Raw genomic sequence first — 20,048 nt, 5'->3', positions numbered from 1 at the left:
ACTCTAAAGATGCTGTTTCATAACTCTTTCTCTCCGCAGCGAGAAGGCAAATTTTCCTCTATTTCCTCTGCAGAACAAACCCAAACAACCATACAGACCAAACAAGAAAACAAAATCCAACAAATATGTTGTGAGCGATGTTAAAAAACTGCTAGGAACTTCCTCCACCCAAGACTGCTCATCTGTCACTTAATTGCATGTTTGCAGACAAGCAAACAGAAATATGTTGGAGAACAAATTCTGGGCAAGACGAGACCTGCTTCAAAGCAGGTCAACCATTCAAAGTTTGAACTAAAGTAAAGTTGTTTCATCACCGTGTCCATGACAGAAGCACGATAGATATCATTTCTTTGTCAAAACAGAGGTACTATTATTCAGGCTGGCCTGAAGTAACTTCCTTCAGGTGATTCAGTGAGACAGGTCAATTAAGATTTTGTTAATTTCAGGAAGACAAAGCTGCCCTTATTTCTAATTTCAGTGCAAACTTTCAGTACAGACCAAAGAAAGTCTTGAGACTGAGGACAATAACTTCTCTTGCTTTTTTTAATGCATGTAAGTCAGTAAGTAAGATGGGATCAAAGCAAGAATGGCCTCATAAATCAGAATGAACCAGTGACTTAGTCAACTCAGACCCGAGCATGCAACATGCTATTGTGGGTAAGAGCTTTAAGGTTTGTAATAAATCTTGGTGCTCAATAATAGACAGTATCCTTTATACGTAAGCACAGCAAAGATGCATCGATATAAAAGTGGACAACAGAAGATTAGAACAACACGATCTGATGAGTCTTGATTTCTATTGTAACACTGCAAAACACAATGTAAGGAACAGAATTTGACATCCATCCTATCAGACTGACGGTGGCCTAATGCTGTACAGGATTTTTTTTTTTCAAAACTGGTTTCCTGAACATGACAGTGAGTTCCCTGCACACAAATGATTTCCGCAATCATCAGATTTTAAGCCAATAGAGCACCTTTGGGATGTGCAGCAACAGGAGATTCCCATCATGGATATGCAACAAGCAATTGTGCAGCAACTGCGTGATGATGTCATGTGAAAATGGACTAAAATCTCTGACTAATATTTCCAGGGCCGCGTTGAATCTGTGCCATGTAGAACTGAAGCAGCTGTGAAGGCAAAAATGGGTCCAACCTGGTAATAGCGAGGTGTACATGATCAGTTGCCCAGTGAGTATATATTTATGCTAATTATCCCATGTAACCCAGTTAGGCTGGTTCTCTCTCTCCTTGGTTCGCTGTAAATGTAAAGCAAAGCACACACACAAAAAACAAAACAAAACACACAAAAATAACAATAAAGAAACACACACAACGCACAAGCTCAAATGAACCACATGCCATACAACTTTATTGTTATTAATTTTGTTGGAAGTTAGCAAACAACAAAAGTTCACATTGCTATACTTACAGTGTAAGAGAGCCCGCTTAAGACAAAACTCACCACACCAGAGAACCATTCAATCACTGCTAATAGCTTACACCTGCCCAGGTATCCCCACAAACCAGTTTAGTGCAGAAACCCAAACCAAGGTCCATGAAGTGCCACATCATAACTGAGCTCTGAGGGATTTTCAAGGACTAGCACTTATTGGAAACGAGCCAAAGCAGCCCTTCAGTGCACACCAGACTTGCCTAACAAATGGCTGCATGGCGTGGGTCATTATAGGGGAAAATTCTGCAAGCCTATTTCCCAATGTTTCCGTACTGACTACTAATAAAATGTGGTTCTGTTCAAAAATCAACATCATTTTTTTTGCACTTCTGCATCAGCTCTGGAGGTTGCTGCTTGCCATCACCTACCTGTTGAAAAATAGCTAAAGGCTATCCAACAAGTTGTTAATAGGGATGTTTACTTATGTTTCCAGCAATCGATGTGAGATATCTTAATCAAAGCATGAAAAGTAGCTCCGTGTCCCTTTCTCCATTACATGGGAAAGCTGAAATAAACCCTTTAAAAAAAATCAAGTATCAGTTCTTTTTCTTTTTGCTCCCAACTGTTTGTCAGTTTGTTGTGTGTCACTAATGTGTAACCCTCATCCAGTTGTGGGAAATAACAGTATCATATTACTAGAGAGAAGTTGATGCTTTAACTGGGCCTTCACCAGAAGACCTCTCATTAAGTTCTTTTAAGGTGTCAGCCAGCTCAAAGGGATTTTGCCCTCCCAGAAATTGTTATGTTAATTATTTTCTGGAATTTGAACACGTAAGATTATGAAGTAATTGTGAAATAACAGGTCTGCTCATTAGAAGAAAAGTAATATTTCAAATGAGAAGCTGACACAGACGTGTAACATTATGCTGTGTCCTCCTTACGAACGTCAGTGCTGTATCTTATAACACCGCACGAGAGAGCAGAAATCCACTCTCGTTCAGTGATTTTGTATTTCAGTAACAAAGAAAAGCTGAAAAGATTTGCTGGGTCATAACACCTGAGATCCCTCTAAACCAGGGATGGGCAAATGATTTTCCCATGATGCAACATTAGAAACTAGGATTGTTGTGACGGACCAGCAGAAACTGAACCAATAAGCTTATAAAGAGATGAAAATTAATACTGAGCTGAACGGAGTTGATTTATTCTTAGTTATTAGGGAAAGTATGATTTTAATTATCCTATATGGTAGCCTTTGTGTTGGGACTTTTGTAAATTCCTCAAAATACAGGGCAGTGTCCTTTTGAACATGAACATCACAACTTTATTTTACTACCAGGTCTCACTCGTCCAGTGAATTTAAATTTAATTTTTAGGAATAAGAAAGCAAACATTGTTTGATTTCCCTCAACTCTGTTAACTGTAACATATAATAAGTGTCTAAAGATGAGGCCACTTAAACTCATAAAATGACCAAAAATACATACATAAGTGGACACACTATGTATCTTTGGTCATTTTTGGTCACATTTAGTAATTTATTGGAGTAAAAATTGCATAAATCTTGCAAATTTATCGACAATAAATCACCTGTGTAGACATAAATAGTTTATATGTTATAAACACATGGAGACACAGTGTGTCTAGGTTTCAGTATCCACAGATCAGCAGATCTATTACCACTTATGTTGATACATTGTGTCTATGCTGGCAACTAATGAGCATCAAAGAAACATTATAAACCCGGGTAGAAACACTGTAATATATCAAAATATAAGCACATAGGGTAACCAGAGCCCAACAAGCTACACGTGGATCAGACTGTTCATTTCTGTGGAACTATATCGAGGTCTGAAATGTTGATATATCTTTTACAATATAGGACTTTTAGAACAGTTATTCAGGTGAAAGGTTTGGCATTGATCACATGAGGAGAAATTATTCTGTATTTTGTACCAAAAATATTTTTCCAACATCTTTACAATAAAACTCACATTAAAAGGCTTGTGCCCAAGATGAAAACAAACCAGAGTCGCTTATAATCCATCTGGTTTATCTTACCAAGTGAGCAAACATTTGATTTACACAACTGCTTTTTACCTTTACTGGATTACCATGGTCTGCTTTTTTATGAATGCATGTGCCCAGTACCTAAAGAGGTCAGATACTGTCTAACATTGTGCTCTATGTTTTATTACTGGCTGTGGAAATCATATACATCACTCTGCCTTGTGAACACTTGTCTGTACGGAATATTGTATTTGTCTTTTACTTGTTGTGTGTTATATTTGTTGTAACTTTTTCTGCCCTGTTGGTCACATCTCTCTTGGAAATCAGATTTACGTTTTATTTGGATAAATAAAGGATAATAAAAACTTGAAGTGTATGTTTTCCAGTGTTCTTGTGTGATAGTCTTTGTACACTTTTGTGCATCTTTTATACCACAAAAAGCTGTTAAAACTGTCATTTCATCTGATTTTGTGTCTGATAATCATCTGTGGTATTAAGGAAGTATCCAAAAATCCTGACTTTGCGTGATTTATATGACTGGGAAAGTGGGAAACCCGGTTAATATCGTCAACAACAAATGAGCTACGAGCCAAACAAACTCAGCATTTCCCAGCTTTCTTGTATTTATAACTTCCTGCTTTCAGGTAATCTTCCTACCTGTATGAGCTGTGTGAAGGTCGACACAATCACGATGGACGTTCAGAATGAGCTCCTCTGATTGGGTAACGGTGACATTTGGTAAGGAGGGGGAGGATTATAAATACAGCGATGGCGGAAAATTTTGTCGTTAGGTCGAGATTATAACGGTCTGAGAGCTCACAGGCAGCCAGCTCCTAAAGCGCACTTTCTTCATTTGTTTCTCTCCCTCTCTTCTTTTAACCCAAGATGAACAGAGTTATCCTCCAGCTTTTTGCAGTCGGATTGTGCTTTGCAATCGGTAAGTTTAAAAACAAACAAACGCACAAGTAAATATTCGATTTAATTGCAGCTTACCCGTTATACGAATTATTCAATAAAAATGAGTTTTCTCTAAATACGTTTGAAGTGAACTGCTACCTTTAAAGACTTAAGTTTGAATTTTAGCAATAAATGTTTAAGTTGAACTTTGCTGTAGTCGGTAACTATCACCTGCACAGTCATGTGTGCGCTCCTAATTAACGCCTTACTTTTTTGTACAAGTTTTATGATTAAATTATGTTTAAGATCTTTATTTTAGTTCTAAACTGAGCTTTTATATGTTCTAATACCGTTTTATATGTGTCTTTTTTTTTTTTTTGGTCCTGGAAGCTTTACCATTATTTTTCCACTTTCTTTGGAAAACGTGTCCCCCCCCCCCCCCCCTTTTTTTTTTTTTTTTTTTTTTTTTTTTTTTTTTTGATGGGTGTGTCCTTGTTGGAGGGTGCAGAGCTGTTTTTGCTGGGTGTGTGCGCAAAAGAAGGTATAAACACCACCTAGACGAATGTAAAGATGAGGAAACCTTCCCTTTTGGGCGTAAACTAAATCAAATATCAGTTTGTTTTTTTCCCCATATCTCTCTGTGGTTTTAAATGGTATGTTCTAGTTCATCTCATAATCTGGGTAGAGATCTTTTGACTGTTGCAGATAAGATATGAAACATTTAAAACCCCAGCCGCATATCAAAGTTTGTGAATAGTAATGCATATTAAACCACTCATATGAAATGCAGCTCTGATTTATTTATGCTGTAAACTATAAATGTATATGGAAATGCGCTGCTTCTAAGTGTAGCTTGGGTAAAATGGAGACACTCCACTCTAAAAAACATAAGAAATAAGAAAGTTGCACAGAAAATAAATGCTTCTGCATACAAAGCTGACATTTATCTCAAATGAGTGTTGTTAGTTTGACCCTTAATAAACTTGTGCTGGTTTTGTAGGCAGCCGGTTGGAGGTTGCTAGGGGAAATTGTGTCTTCATGATTGCATGCAATTCATCTGATCATTATTAGATTTTGTGGTTGCTCATAGCTTGCACGGAAGATGACGTTTTCAGTAAGCATTCACAGCTACTCACAAAGCAGAAATATTAGAGGTGTTGCCTGAGCACTATGGCTAACATGTGTTAAATGTCAGCTTCACTCAATTTTATTTCAGATTTTGTGGCAATCAGCTTGTGATCAAAACAATTGCAAGGTGGTTTTCAACAACCAGTTGAGGGATAGCCTCTCTTTCCCCTCGCAACCAATGGTGGTATCGGGTCCAATGTGTTATGTATGATGGTGCCCTATTGCTAAAAGTAGCTAATAACTTAAGTTGTCCTGTGAAAAATTTATATTGACAAGCTTAAGTGCCGATTCAAAGTCACCCATGGCAAATTGGGCTAATTTGTTTTAAAAAGAATCTTTATAGCTCAATGAGCAAAGGACCTTTGCAAAAAAATTCCAAAAATATTTAAATTTGTCTTCCATACATTATCTGGCATTGTGACTTAAATGCATTACTGGTAAGTGAAATGATATGGAGAGTTTTATTTAAATTGGTTGGTTAAGCCAAAAGTGCGAATAACTGATTAAAATGATCAGAAAAGAGGTTAAGCTACCAAAGGCGTTGGCTAAAGATGGCAGCTAATAGATTTGGTGAAACTAAAGCTTCATAGTTGACTTAAATTTAAAAAATTCTTTTCAAAAGTATTAACAGCAGTGATTAAACCTCTAGCTAAAGGTAATGAGTAGACAACTGACTTTTATTTGACTGAAAAAGTAAACCATTGAGCCACTTTGTTAAAATATACCAAAACAAAGTGTATAAACTGCTACAGTCGTTTTAATTTTCGGAGTTTCCATTGAAATTGAGGAATTGGTTTGCTAAAGAGTGGTTAAATGACTATTTTTCTCAAAGAATGAAACTTGTATCGAGGTTCATGTACAAATGCCTAGAAATGATCCGTATCACCTGGTTTAGCTAGAAGCAGTAGCGCTAACACTCTGCTTTAAGTCTTTAAACAGTTTAAGTGGCTCAAAGAAGTTTATGTGAAATTGTCAGGTCTGTGTTTTGTTTTCAATTGGTTGTCTTGTTTTTACCTTAACAATTAGGTTTACACTTTTTTTTTTTTTTTTTTTAACTTCAAAATAAACTGAATAATGTGAAAATGTCTAGATGGAGGTGAAATCAAATTTCTTAACATTTATTAGAGAATTAAATTATTTTGTTAGCATGTTAAATGATGTGTATTGTATGATTCACCTGAGTGACTAAGACTTTGGCTGTAGTGTTTACCCTCTGTGCACATCCCAGGCTTTATTTTAATGCTGATTATTGCAGGCTCCAGGGTGAGGCAGCTTGTTTGTGATATGCGGAGAAGTGCTTTTTTAAATCCACCCCCAGGCTGTTAAACACAAAGTCAAGTAAAAACTTGCCAGGCATTACATTAAATTTCTATCCTTGTAGTAGTTGAGACTTTGCCAAAGGTTCAAATTCCTCTGCTGTCCAGTCTTCCTATTTTATTTTATTGTTTTTCTGCTTGTATTGTGTTTTACACCCTTTGTCCAGTTTTGTCCTTGAGATTTCAGCTGCTGTGCTTTGTATTCCATTTCAAACCACACCTTTCTGGGATCTGTATTGTCATCCTGGCTGCTTGCTGTACCTTCAGGCGATAATGCTGACCTTTTTACTTGTGTGACCAAAAAGTGATCCCATATGGTGATAATTGCATAAAGGTGTTTGGGTGAGTCTGAAGTGAATGATTCAGACAGTGGACTGGTTCATTTCTGAAGGAAACTTGTTACAGGCCAGTGAAATGTTTCCCAAATCACCAGCTCACATAAAAATAGACAAATCGTCACCTCTGTTCAGCTACCAGCTGCTTTAAATCCTTAGTCAATAAATCTAAGTAATCTACAGTGTTCCCTGCCAAAGAGACATTTTTGATATGCTTGAGATGTGATGTGGAAGTGACTGTAGTGGTTTACACATTTTTCCTTGCATGCAAAAGATTCCTTTCTTGAGCCACAAACTCACACTGGGAGGGAAGGGGCACGCCTGGATACATGGGAGGGTTGCACCAGGAAGCGTATTTGGAGTGAATCTGTGCCAAAATCAGACATGCAGGCATGGATGACATACTTTATTAAGCCCAGAGGCAGAAACTAAATTTAACAGTAGCCACTTCACAAAAACAATGTAGGTCAATGATACTCCCCAAAAAGAAAAGCAATTATAACAATTAGACTAAATGGAGACTAAAGTAAACATGATAGGAATACAAAGGGAGTAAAGATGGGCCATTGGCTCCACCCTGCACACAGTAAACCCTGCGCCGCCCCAGGCAATGTAAGCGTATTTGTTTGCCATGATCAGTTGATGGTAACTGAAATGAATCATAACTATTGGTAAGAAAACATTTTAAAGCTTAACTTAGTTTTAACTTCTGAATTATGTATTCCTAAGGTGTTTCATTTGGCCCGCTGCCTTTTGATTTTGGGATAACTGTTCAGGTGAGAGGATTTGATTCCCCTTTCTAAAAATGTGAATATCTGACACACTTCCCACCACAAACCAGCTGCTCCTATTCATGGTTTAAATCCAAACGCAAACTCGTGTGAGCTGCCAGGGACCATTAATCTTTAGTTTATTATGAGCAGGGTGAGGACCATCAAAAGCACTATACAAATACAGGCCATCATCCCTCCTTGAAAGAAGCCTTTAAATACAGTCGCCCTCATAACAGATTTCATGAGCTTGTTTGCATGTTTCCTGACTTCCTGGTTTAATTTCTTTCCATATTGCAGCACATGACTCATTGTTTGGCTGAGGGTATTTAGTCAGTGCCTCCTCCCTTCGTCCTTTTCCAGCAGATTCCCACAGTTCTAAATCTGAGCCTTGTGAGTTTGTTTTTTGTTCCCAAATTGTCCTGCCCCTCCAGTCCTGTGCAGTTGACGGTGTTGGCACTGTAAACAGTACCCACCCCACTGCCGCAACAACAAAAGAAACCTCTTCATTTAGCTCTGCATTCATTACCATAGACACAACACCTTTCAATATACTTTGTCCAACTAGTATGTGCTTTGACCTTGGAGTGGAAAATCACAGGTCCACAGCCTGCAGCTTTAGTCTGTGAGCGATGGAGGGCAGTGTAGGACTGAGGCTCAACTTCGTTAGTAATGTGGCACATCTGACTGCTCAAAGTGTTCCTTCATTATTAAAGAACTGCCTGCTAACGAAATCCATTTTAAATTTGGGCAATTCAGTAAAAAGGAGAACTGTGCCTGTTATGTTTTTAATGTGTTGGAAAGCTTCTTGTACAAGGTGCCTATGCTCCTCAGAGTCTGCAAATCCCTCAGAAATGATCACATTAACATGTTATCTATAAATGTTCAAAGTAAATATAGGTGTTTGTTTCCTTAAGCCTTCTTCACATTTCTTAAATTAATACTGTTCATAGGTATCACACAGGGAAGTATCTGAATTATGCTGGACCAAAGAGGATTTTCAGAATTGTGCCTTGTTTTCTAAAAGTATTGTAGCTTGGATATAGATTTATAAAGTCATTACATTTTAGAAAGGCTGACTCGATGTGATATATTTAATAGCTAAGAATAAAGAGATTACAGTTCAATGCTAAATAGTTTCTAGGCTTGAAATGCATGCAAGTAATTATTGTTAATTCAGAGTAAATGTCCTTTGAAACATCCAGCCATTGTGTTTAAAGCACTTGTATAGTGGTTACAAAAACAAAAAACCCTGGAAATTCCTTGTTATTTAATTATTACATTATTTAATTACTCTGTGGCATCAATGGCCATAAAGATAACAAATGTCCGCCTTCACATTTTCTAAAGCTGACCATCGGGAAGAATTGGTCCAGAGGCTGATCTTTAAACTGTGTGTTCTCCAGCTGGCAGTGAAGACCACCAGTCATATGCTGATGCATCACCTCAAGTGAACGAATGTGCTGCTGTAACTGGGCACCCTTTAACCCTGAAACACTAAAAATAACACGCCTTACCTCAGGTTTGTTTTCTGTGACGTATGTGCATGAGTTGGTTCCGTGAAGGTGGAGGAACTGGTTGGATTGGAGAGGAAGTCTTGCAACACATCTCAGCAGTCTTGGTTGTATCCTGTCACCATAACTAAACAAACAAACCTACCATAAGAAAGTTCTCAAATGTATCTCTATCAAATTTGATGCAAGAAAAATAAAACTGTGGTCCTATAGCTACTTTTTACTGAAGGTGCTGTATTTGATGACTTGATGTTTCTTTCCTCCCGTTGTTAACAGGACCTCCAGGTTTGACTACATTCACATGTTTATAATTAGTTGTCCTATTATATGAAAGCTTTTTGATACGGTAATTCAAATCTTGGTTGTATCCTAATACAGATTTATTTATTTTAAATCAAAAGTTAATGTTTACCTCTACTACATAAACTGCCACATGACATGAGCTCAGGGGTGTAACCGAAACCGGCTGGGGCGGGTGTGGGGTTGTGTTCTCTGTACAAAGGTGTAGATGTGATGAGATGGAGATATATCTCTATCGCATCACATCCACATCCTTTTTGTTTTTTCTTTGTAATTGAACTGAAACATCAGAACACATTGTTACAGTGCTCACGCCACAACACAATCTCCCCCCCCCCTCGATGTATTGGACGATAAAAAGGAGGGAACTAGTGAGCTGAGGAAGGGCGTGAGTCAATGCAGCAAGGCAGATGATGCTTAGTCATCACGCTAGTTATGCAATTACTTCAGGGGAACACTCCAATTGTGATTGGTTACTCATCATGAGATGTTTTATTAGCTTAATAATCTGGAAGATTTTGTCTACAGCTACATGTGTTTTGTTTGGGTTTCTTTTTTTTTTTTCTTTTTTTTCCCCTCCCAGCTTGTCAGAAGTGGCAGTAATTCTAAATTGTCTGTAATTTTAAAATGTCACATTTAAGACAATAATTAAAAGTTGTAGACTTGAGGAACAACTTAAGCTGTAGCCCAAAACTACAAAGATGATTTCAGGGTAAAGTTATAAGCTTTGAACATTTTAAACTGTTTTATTTGTTTAATGCTGCATTCGCAATATAAGCAGCTTGATTTCTAATAAGCCACGGTATTACAATGCTTTAATTTCCCTGTCTCATTGGTTACTGCTCAATGTTGTACAGTTTGTGCCCAATTCTTTCTAGTGACGCACTCAAAGGTAGCTTAGAAATTCCATGGGTGACACTTATCTTGGGTTTTTTTTTTTTTTTTTTTTTTTCTCCCCTGCAAGGTTTGTCAACACTCTCTGCACTGAAGGAAACTGTAGTTACCTCTTCGCCCAACCCCAGCACAAATAACAGGTTGTGAAATCACAGCTTGTACCCGGATGGTGTTATCAGAGACCAGTCATGCTTCTTGTTTTTGTCTTAAAGCAGATTACAGCTGTCTCACAGGTTCTATTGAAAAAGCTGAATTGGTCTCTAAGGGTTTCTGCATACATGAGCAACATTTACAGTCTTAAAAAATTGAATAAGAGGAAGTGCTTTCATGACAAGACTGGGACAACGTTCTTTTATAATCGGCTCAGAAGAACCGCTCCAGAGGGTTCCTTTTAACACATGTAGGGCCTAAAGAGAGCCTCCCCTGTGCTTCAGACTGAAGGTCATATTTTTCTTTATCTCAGACTTTGTCGTCCTTATCTGTTAAATGCCAGACGTCGATACCCTAATGGAGGACAAACACTGAAAGGCCTCTTTTTCTCAGCCTCTATTTCAAGTGGCTGTGAACAATGCAAATGTTTGAACTCTCATTTATTCCCTGTAACAAACTAAACTGTTTCCTCTTTTCTTCTCCCTTTTTCTCCAAATCTGATATCAGCCCAAGCTCTTGTATGCTACCAATGCGCCATTGGGATTGGAAGTCTGTGTGTGACGTCTGAAAAAACGTGTGCAAGCGGCGAACTGTGCTACAGTGGAGTTGGGAAAGCAAGTAAGCACCGCCAGTGGCTACAAATGTGAACACACTGCATTCTTGTAAAGCTTGTCGTCAGCTCTCAGGTGAAACCCCTGCATTCTTAAAATGCAAACAAAGGGGGAGTTTTAGACATTGTGCTGCAGGAACAAACTCTTGATTGCCCTGTCACTGATCCCATTCAAGTTGATCCTTCTCAGTTGGGGAATTTCTACCTGTAACATGTAGCCATATTACATTGTCAGGCTTTACATGATAAGCTAAATGATTATTGACTGGTGACAAAGAGCATGTGGTTTCAGTCCAATTCATCTTTCACACATTAGTTTTCCAAATTTCAAAATGGCAAGAGCAAAAATGCTTCATGAACAGACTTCACAAACGGTTGCAGGATCTCTTTTATAATGCTTGGTCCTTCTGCAAACTGAACTTTGCTCACTTTCTAGACTTTTGCTGACATATGATAAACTCTAAAGAATCTGCGAGCACCCTGAGTGGTAAACGCTGACGCTGTTTGTTGTGCCACAGTTGGATTTGTGGACATCAAGATGAAGGGTTGCCTAGCAGTAGCGAACTGCAACAAGACTGAAGATGTGGACTTTGGCACAAACAAGACCGTCTACAAGATGACCAAGACGTGCTGCAACACAAACCTATGCAACGCAGCGCCCGGCACCCCCACGCTGACCCTGGCCTTCGCCACCATCTCTGCTGTGTTTGTGGGAAACCTCCTGGTTTGACAGAAGATGCCACCAGTTTAAAATGCAAACATGGATGCAACACACACCAGAGATTCGATAAAATGTCCTTAAACATGAGGTTTTTGTAATCATGGAGTTTTTTTTTTTTTTTTTCTTTTTTCATTATGGGTCTTTTGTTTGCTGTCCTTCAGTTATGTTGCAGTTTTGGTTTCAGATGTTTTTCAATTAATTCAATCTTTTAAACATTTTTCTTTATTTGGGTCAGCCTGCATTTACTGTAACAGATGCTTAATAAAGTCTGTTTATATTAATCGGGTGTAATACTGATATCAATGTGCATTTTGGTTTAATTAGGTGAATAACCTGTGAGGAATTTCCTAATTGTTTTCTAGCTCTGTCGCTGTCAGAACGCCTCAAACGAAGAGTTTGATACTCTGAGCATCGCTGCCAGCATTGCATTTGAAGATGGTGGTGGGGGGGGGCTTAATTTTAAGGCTAAACCAAATGTGTTTCTTATCTTACTGAGTGGAAATTAAGACGGGGAGTAAGTGTAAACTAGCTGTATAACATTATTACTACCTGTGAAACATACCAAAGCATAAAGGGTGTTTATGAACGCATTATGGAGCTTAAGGCTGGCACCGGTTCATCATTCTTGTTTCTCCCCCTTTCCCCCTGCCAGGTCTAAATAACGTGTTTTTTTTTTGTTTTTTTTTTTTTTTTTTTGTTTGGTCCCTCCAGTGTGTATGTTGGCTATATGGGAGTGATGGGGATGTATAGACTAATGCGTCTTGATCGGATTTGTCTTCATATACACATTTTCCCGTTTGCAAAAACTTTTTATAAAATGGCTAGTTTGGCAATACTTTCAAAAGAGATCCTTTTTTGTGTTAAAAATGTATATTTTGATGCTTCAAAGTCTTTAAATAAAACTATTGAAACTGGAGAGACGTGTGTATCGGGTTTGATTTCTTTACTGCTGATGAAACAAATCTTTCTTTTGTGAAACTGCTAGATTTACTGGTTAACCAGGTTTCAGTGCCACTTTGCAGAGAGAGACTTTATCGATGTGTCATATGTGAGATTAAAAAGATTATTCTGGGGTTCTGATGTCATTTCTAGAGGGGGGAAAAAAGGGGGTAAACCTAGAAATAACTCATTAAATTCTGTAATAAAAGCAAATTTTACTTACAAAGAAGAACCACTTAGTCGGTAGTTCTGTTTTTGGTTTTGTGTTTTTATGTTTTTCAGCCTCACTGCTTTCATCATTCATGGCATTCCTTCGCTCATTAGCACTCCCTCTCCCGTCCACCTGAGGTGACAAAGACAAAAGGCTTAGGAAAAAACAACTGTTGTCCACTCCCTTCAGCTGTCAAATATAAATCTGTCCCCACCAAACAAGCTCATCAGTTTATCGAGAAGTGCCAAGAGCCAGCAGCCTCTCTGTGGAAGGACTTTCTGAGGACTCAAAGCCAACGACCAAATCAACACAAGATGGCAAAGATTGTGCTTGCAGTCATCGCAGCTGTTGCATCCTTCATGCTGGGTAAGGTTATCCAATCAGTTCTCTGCATTGGTTAATGATAAAATGAGGTTACAAAAATAACATAAATATTACGATATCTTATATAATATAAGGAAATCAGAGGAGCTAAAAAAGGTGTAAAATTATCTTTTTTTTCCTGAAATGCTTTAGACAAGTATTACTGCTAAGTTCCTTTTTGGTGATAAAAAAATCATTGTCTTTAGTAAATTATTTTGGTAGCAGGGTAAAAATAAATTCAGCACTCTGGCAAACTTATTGTGGTGGTTTTTATTTATTTTTCCATAATTTCAGAAATAAAACATCTGCCATCATCCCAGCATTTTAAAAAAAAAAGTTTTTTTTCTTTGTGCTGAGGGTAATCATTCACTTCACAGGGCACTTAAAAAACAGTAGGAGACAGCTGGTTAAGGGACTATCGAGAGTGATGGGATGTTGTTGGTTTTTTGACAAAACTGGTCAAATTCTCCTCACGGTAACATCTAAGTAAGACTCCTGTAACTGCGTCAGAGGCAAACACTGTGCCTGCTTTGTGTTGTTTGGGCCAACTGCACATGAGCACCACACGATGTCAGGAGAATCCGCTCCAGCTTTGCCCAAAGATGCTCTTTCTCACATTCTGGAAATGCAGACATTTTTCGTGTGTGTTGCCAAGATGCGAAGCCTGGGTGAGGCATGCAGGAAGCAGAATTCATACGTTATATGATATTTGGATATTTGCCCGTGCTGTTTTTTTTAACTATCTGAATAATTAACGCCCAAACTGACTGAGCTGCTGCTCAGGGTGAGGTCTATAAAAGTTCAGGCCTCTGGTGTATTTATGATTAATGACAAGTCTACTAAAATAACAGCAGACTGACTCTTTTTCAATCCTCCAAATTAAATAAAACCTACTTTGACGTCCCATTTAGTGAAAGTGTTTTTGTTAACAGATGTTTCTGGACTGAATTGAGATGATAGCCTTTTAACATATAAAGCTGATTGACTGACAGCTGTTGCTCACACCTGTGTACAGGGTGTGGCAGATCAGACATTTTCCATTACAGTGTGTCTGAGTCTCAGTCACACCTGGCGCAGGGCAAAACTGACTGGACAGGGGAAAAAACACAAAAAATCAGAAACAAAAACTTGACTGCTTTATCAACCTGATTTTTTTTTTCCACTGATAAAAATACTTTTGGCTACTCCCTTTGTCACTCCGGGTAGTGCCACATGTTTGATTTTGCCGGATGACCAACACGGGATGTGTGTCTCTGGCTGTAAAGTAACCGGTGACCGTTTCCTTGCCAAGCGAATATGTCAATCACTTCTGATCGCCTCTCAAAATGATGTTCACTTTTCTGCTTTCCTTTGTGTGTTTCAGTGGATTCCCTGTCATGCAAAAAGTGCAGCTTTGGCCTTGTGGGGTTCTGCTTGTCCAGCAGTACAGAGACCTGCTCTACCAACACCAGCACTTGCTATACTGGAACCGTGGGTAGGTCACCTCCTGATTGTTTTAAATATCACAGCAAGTGAGCACAGGAATGAATCACATAAATTATACCTGTCTACTTTCACAAATGTATCTGAAGACATACCCGATGTCCTCAGCTGCCAAAACAAAGTAGGGTGTGGTGGTAGCTGGGTGACAGTGGAAAATTACTAGTTAACAGGTGCTGTGCTTTAAAGAAAAGTCAGTTCAACTGGTTTAAGGTTATAAAAACATTCTTCACCTCTGTAAGTCTCAATAGCCTAACATAACTTTTCTCTCTCCAGCTTTCCCATCACTCACCAGCTTCTCAGGCTTCACCAGCCGGGGCTGCCGAGGTGACACTACAGCTTGCAACATTACGTCTAACAACACCCTGCTGGGAGTCAGCTACAACCTCGCAATCACGTGCTGCTCCACGGATAATTGCAACCCCACAAGCGGTGCCCCATCTGCCAAGATCACCCTTTCTGCCGCCATTGCTGCAGCCGTCCTGGCCTCCGCTTGGGGAAGCATGTTGTGATCAAACTTCACACAATGCTAGCTAAAGCCATTCGTACCAAAAACCTAAGAAAAAACATGTTCTTTACACTCTATCTAAAATGAAGTCTTTGGATCTCAGCAGTTATTAAGTAAACTTACATGCATAGTCATGAAGCGAAGTTTTGTTTGTCACATAAAACACAAACCTCTAGTGCCAACGTCATGAAAGTTAATCTATGAGATGTTTCAGGGAAACATTGAGTTTTTAAGTCTTCCATGTTGTTGCTTTCCTTTTTTGTATTTCTCCTTTTAATGACTATATGAAAATAAAAGAAGTTCTAAAAAGCATCTTTAGCCTCAGAGTATTTATTACAGTTTTTTTTAATTGGTTTGGCGCAGTTTTCACAAGCAATTGGTACATTTTCAAAACTCTTAGTACTTATATCACAACAGATCATCAAAAGTGCACGTTCTTCAAACATTTCAGCATATTTTCAATTGTGTCAGTACAATACACATTATGACAAAATATCCTTTTCACTACACAAAATAAGTGTTTCATCTAAATAAATGTTTTGTTCACAGTTACTGCCTTTCATAATGTTATCACTATCAAATTTTTGATTTGCATCTCTTATTATTCAGTTTAATACATTATTCTATCATTTAATTCAACTGATCTTACAGTTTTTGCCCGTTGCTTGAACACTATAAACCCATGCTCAGACTAAAGTAACACAACGTGAAGCTTTTGTTACCATACCTCAAACACATGTACCCATACCTTAAACAAAAGCGCTGCTTTGCACCCCAGTACCAATTATGCAACACTCCTACTCCTTTATGCAACACACCTACCCCTTTATGCAACACACATGGTCCTGCATGCTACACTCTATTTCATACATAAGACACTTCGCTCACAAAATGAAATCTCAGGGTGCCATTCGGAAAACACATGTATCCAAAATACAAAACACATCGGATAATTGCAACCACTCAAATACACACCTGAAGGCACGTACTTGCAAAACCGAACACCAATTAGCCAACTACAAAAAGCCCTCAGCGTAGCCATTTCAAGAACTTTGCAAGCATGGATGGAGGGAGAGCAAGAGGAAGAGGAAGAGGTAGAGGAGGAGGAGGAAGAGGAGGAGAAGGCCGAAGAGGCCATGAACGGACCCATATTTCTGATGAAATAAGAGCAACTTTGGTGGACCATGTCATCAACCATGGCCTGACTATGAGGGAAGCTGGGCAGAGAGTCCACCCACATCTAAGCTGCTTCACAGTGGCATCTGTAATACGAACATTCCGACTAGAAAACAGGTATGTCTTCACCTCCATACCTTCTGCTCTACTCAGATGGTTTCATAGCACTGTTCTACAGTATATCACATTACCATATCAAGTGTACGGGGTGCTAATGCTCCTTTTGCAGCCAAAGTGGCTGATTCCTTATATTGAAGTACAGTGTTGTACAGTGGATGACACAGTACATACAGTAAAGTACTGTAAGAAAAATAAGCAAACCGATGACAATATGTGGTTGTATTCCTCCAGAATGACCCGAAGACCTTCTGGGGGAGGACGGCAACGCCTGTTCACACAACAGCAGGAACTTGCCGTTGTGGACCTAGTGAGGGCAGACAATGCCATCCGTCTCCACCAGCTACGACGGAAAATACTTGCAGACAGGCGAGTGTTCAGCAACATAAACCATGTGAGCATCACCACCATCAGACGCATCTTGGGTAAACTCAGCATCACCATGAAGCAGCTCTACAGAGTCCCATTCGAGAGGAACAGTGACAGGGTCAAAGGACTTCGAGCTGAATATGTACGGGTACGTGTAACTGTCCCTTACATTTACAATAGAGTATTGGTGAAGTCCAGTAGCAGCTGAATATGTACCATATCAGTACCACATGGATCTATTCTGAGAGCTACACAGGTACCTGTGTGATGGGGTGAGGGTGCCGTATGTGTAGCACTGTAGTACAGTGACATGTTCCCCTTTTTTTCAGAGAATCTCGGCCATGGATGGAGCTGCACAGCCTCATGAATACATTTTCATTGATGAAGCTGGATTCGACCTGAGCAAAACAAGACGACGGGGTCGTAATGTAATTGGCCAAAGGGCAATTGTGCACGTCCCAGGGCAGCGCGGGGGAAACATCACATTATGTGCCGCCATATGCCTTCGAGGGCTTCTGCACCATCATGCAATACTAGGTCCATACAATAGCCAACACATACTCACATTTCTAGATGCTCTCCATGATATAGTTGTACAGAACAGAGCAGATCAGCCCAGGTTTGTGGTGATATGGGATCATGTCAGTTTCCATCGGGCTGCTCTGGTCCAGGCCTGGTTCTCCAACCACAATCAATTTGAAGTGGTATACTTGCCCCCTTACTCACCATTTTTAAACCCTATTGAGGGTTTTTTTAGGCTTGGAGATGACGTGTATATGACCGCCAACCACATGCCTGCATGCCTCTTCTGCAGGCAATGGAACAGGCCTGCGGCGACATTCAGGTGACAGCAATCCATGGATGGTTTCGACATGCAAGAGGATATTTTCCCCGGTGCCCAGCGGGAGAGGACATTGCTTGCGATGTTGATGAGGTCCTGTGGCCAGACCCCAACAGACGGCGGGATCCATGAGCCCACTTATGCACAATTGTCATGGTTTTTTGTGTTTACAGTATAGTGTTTTTTCTATTGCAGTATTATTGTGTTGTGTTTTTTTTTTTTTTTGCTTTATCTGAATTCATGGTACTGCGATGTACACTATTGAGTAGGTCTATTTGCGTTTTTGGTTGTTTGGAAATGTGTCTCCTGTAAATGTGCCTTCTGAATACACAATGGAAATCAAGGACTGCAGTGTTTTATGTAAAGAAGACTAGTGTGTTCCCCCTGATCTGTAAGTGTTTGCATATGATGCAAGTATGTGTCATTTTGTCAACAGAGTTACATTTTGACAGAGGAATGTTAGGTTTTGACAGCAGAGTTTAGGTTTTGGGAGTGGAGTTTCATTTTGGCACAGATGTGTATGGTATATTTCCCAGTGTTGTGTCGTGTTTACTTGTGTTTAGAGTTTTGGCACAATGAGCGACGTTTTGCCAAATGTGTTCAAGCAACGGGCAAAAACTGTAATGTTTAATCAATGAATCCTTCATTATGTCCATGGATTTTCAACTTGACTGATTGTTGTCTGGTCATTTGTAAGTTACACATTGCTGCAAGAGCTTTCAATCTAGAAATACTAATTGCTAATTGTTTCCCCCTGATGATCACAATTAGTTACCATATAAGTAGAACTGTGTTTGAGACTTTGCACTGTTCAAATATGGAGCAGGATAGACTCTTAGGGAGAGGAAACCTTCATCGAAGGGGTGGTGGTGCTCCTCGACAGAGAGGTGGTCTTCAGAGAAATGTAGGCAGAAGACAATGCCCCATCATCTCTAATGAAGTCCGGGCCATCATTGTTGACCATGTGGTTAACAGAGGCTTTACCATGGCTGAGGCTGCCAGGTTGGTACAGCCTAATTTACAAAGGTCAACTGTCAGCTCTATCATCAGAACTTTTCGCCAAGAAAACCGGTATGTCTGCTATAGCAACTTCACTTCTAAAATATAATACTCTATTGTATAGATGAACAACATGTAATTGTCAGTTTACAGTAATGTAATTTGTAATACTTCAATATTCACAGTATATGATTGTCCTCAGAATTAACAGGAGACAACCTGGTGGTGGTCGCCCACGTGTTTTGACTGACCAGCAGGTGTTGGCTGTGGTGGAAATGGTCAGGGCAAGGAATGACATACGGCTGTCTGAAATCAAACAGGCTATTGAGAACAGCAATGACACCTTTGCCAATGTGCCATCAGTTAGCCTTCCAACGATTGCCCGGCTTTTGAAGAAGCACCAGGTTTCCATGAAACAAATTTACTTGGTTCCTTTTGAGAGGAACAATGTCCGGGTGAAACAACTGCGTTCAGAATATATTCAGGTACAACACTAAACTGGCATGCAATTACTGTAACAGTACTGACAACTACTAGTTGTAAAAAAAAAACCAACTAAATTATTATTTTAGAGGGTGATGGAGCTGGACGCTGCTGTGAATCATCACAAGTATATTGTTGTTGATGAGGCCGGTTTCAATCTGGCAAAAACTAGACGCAGAGGACGTAACCTTATTGGACAAAGGGCTACCATCCAAGTCCCTGGACAACGTGGGGGAAACATCTCAATGTGTGCAGCTATATCTGAAGATGGTGTGGTAGGCTGTAGACCAGTTCTAGGGTCATACAACACTGAACACCTGATAGTTGTGTTTTTGTTTTTTTTTTTTGTTGTTTTTTTAGTTTTTTCTGAATGCTTAAACCCTAACTGTGATTCCTGTAGCACAATCTCTAAAACTATTCAGACTTATAGCAAAACCACTCACTGAGTTTGCAAAACTAAAAGCACAAAAACTGCTTTGCACTCAGTTTGCAATTTTGTAACACACACTTTGCAAAACTGTA

General features: G+C 39.3%; 2 protein-coding genes across 2 annotated transcripts; both read left to right on the top strand.

Annotated features, from left to right (window-relative positions):
* Positions 1–4,183: 4,183 nt before the first annotated feature.
* LOC308384730 (prostate stem cell antigen-like) lies at positions 4,184–12,952 on the top strand. The gene is made up of 3 exons (XM_080863318.1): positions 4,184–4,343; positions 11,218–11,328; positions 11,839–12,952. Exons 1-3 carry the CDS (start codon positions 4,292–4,294, stop codon positions 12,048–12,050), a joined length of 375 nt encoding a protein of 124 aa, XP_080719444.1. The 5' UTR covers positions 4,184–4,291; the 3' UTR covers positions 12,051–12,952.
* A 445-nt stretch (positions 12,953–13,397) lies between these two features.
* On the top strand, positions 13,398–15,853 carry LOC308384813 (uncharacterized protein). Its single transcript, XM_080863435.1, has 3 exons — positions 13,398–13,557; positions 14,918–15,028; positions 15,310–15,853. Exons 1-3 carry the CDS (start codon positions 13,506–13,508, stop codon positions 15,543–15,545), a joined length of 399 nt encoding a protein of 132 aa, XP_080719561.1. The 5' UTR covers positions 13,398–13,505; the 3' UTR covers positions 15,546–15,853.
* Positions 15,854–20,048: the final 4,195 nt, after the last annotated feature.

The sequence above is a fragment of the Rhamphochromis sp. 'chilingali' genome, assembly GCF_963969265.1.
Source record: "Rhamphochromis sp. 'chilingali' genome assembly, chromosome: 17".
Classification (NCBI taxonomy): domain Eukaryota; kingdom Metazoa; phylum Chordata; class Actinopteri; order Cichliformes; family Cichlidae; genus Rhamphochromis; species Rhamphochromis sp. 'chilingali'.
This window is presented reverse-complemented; position numbering and strand designations above follow the sequence as displayed.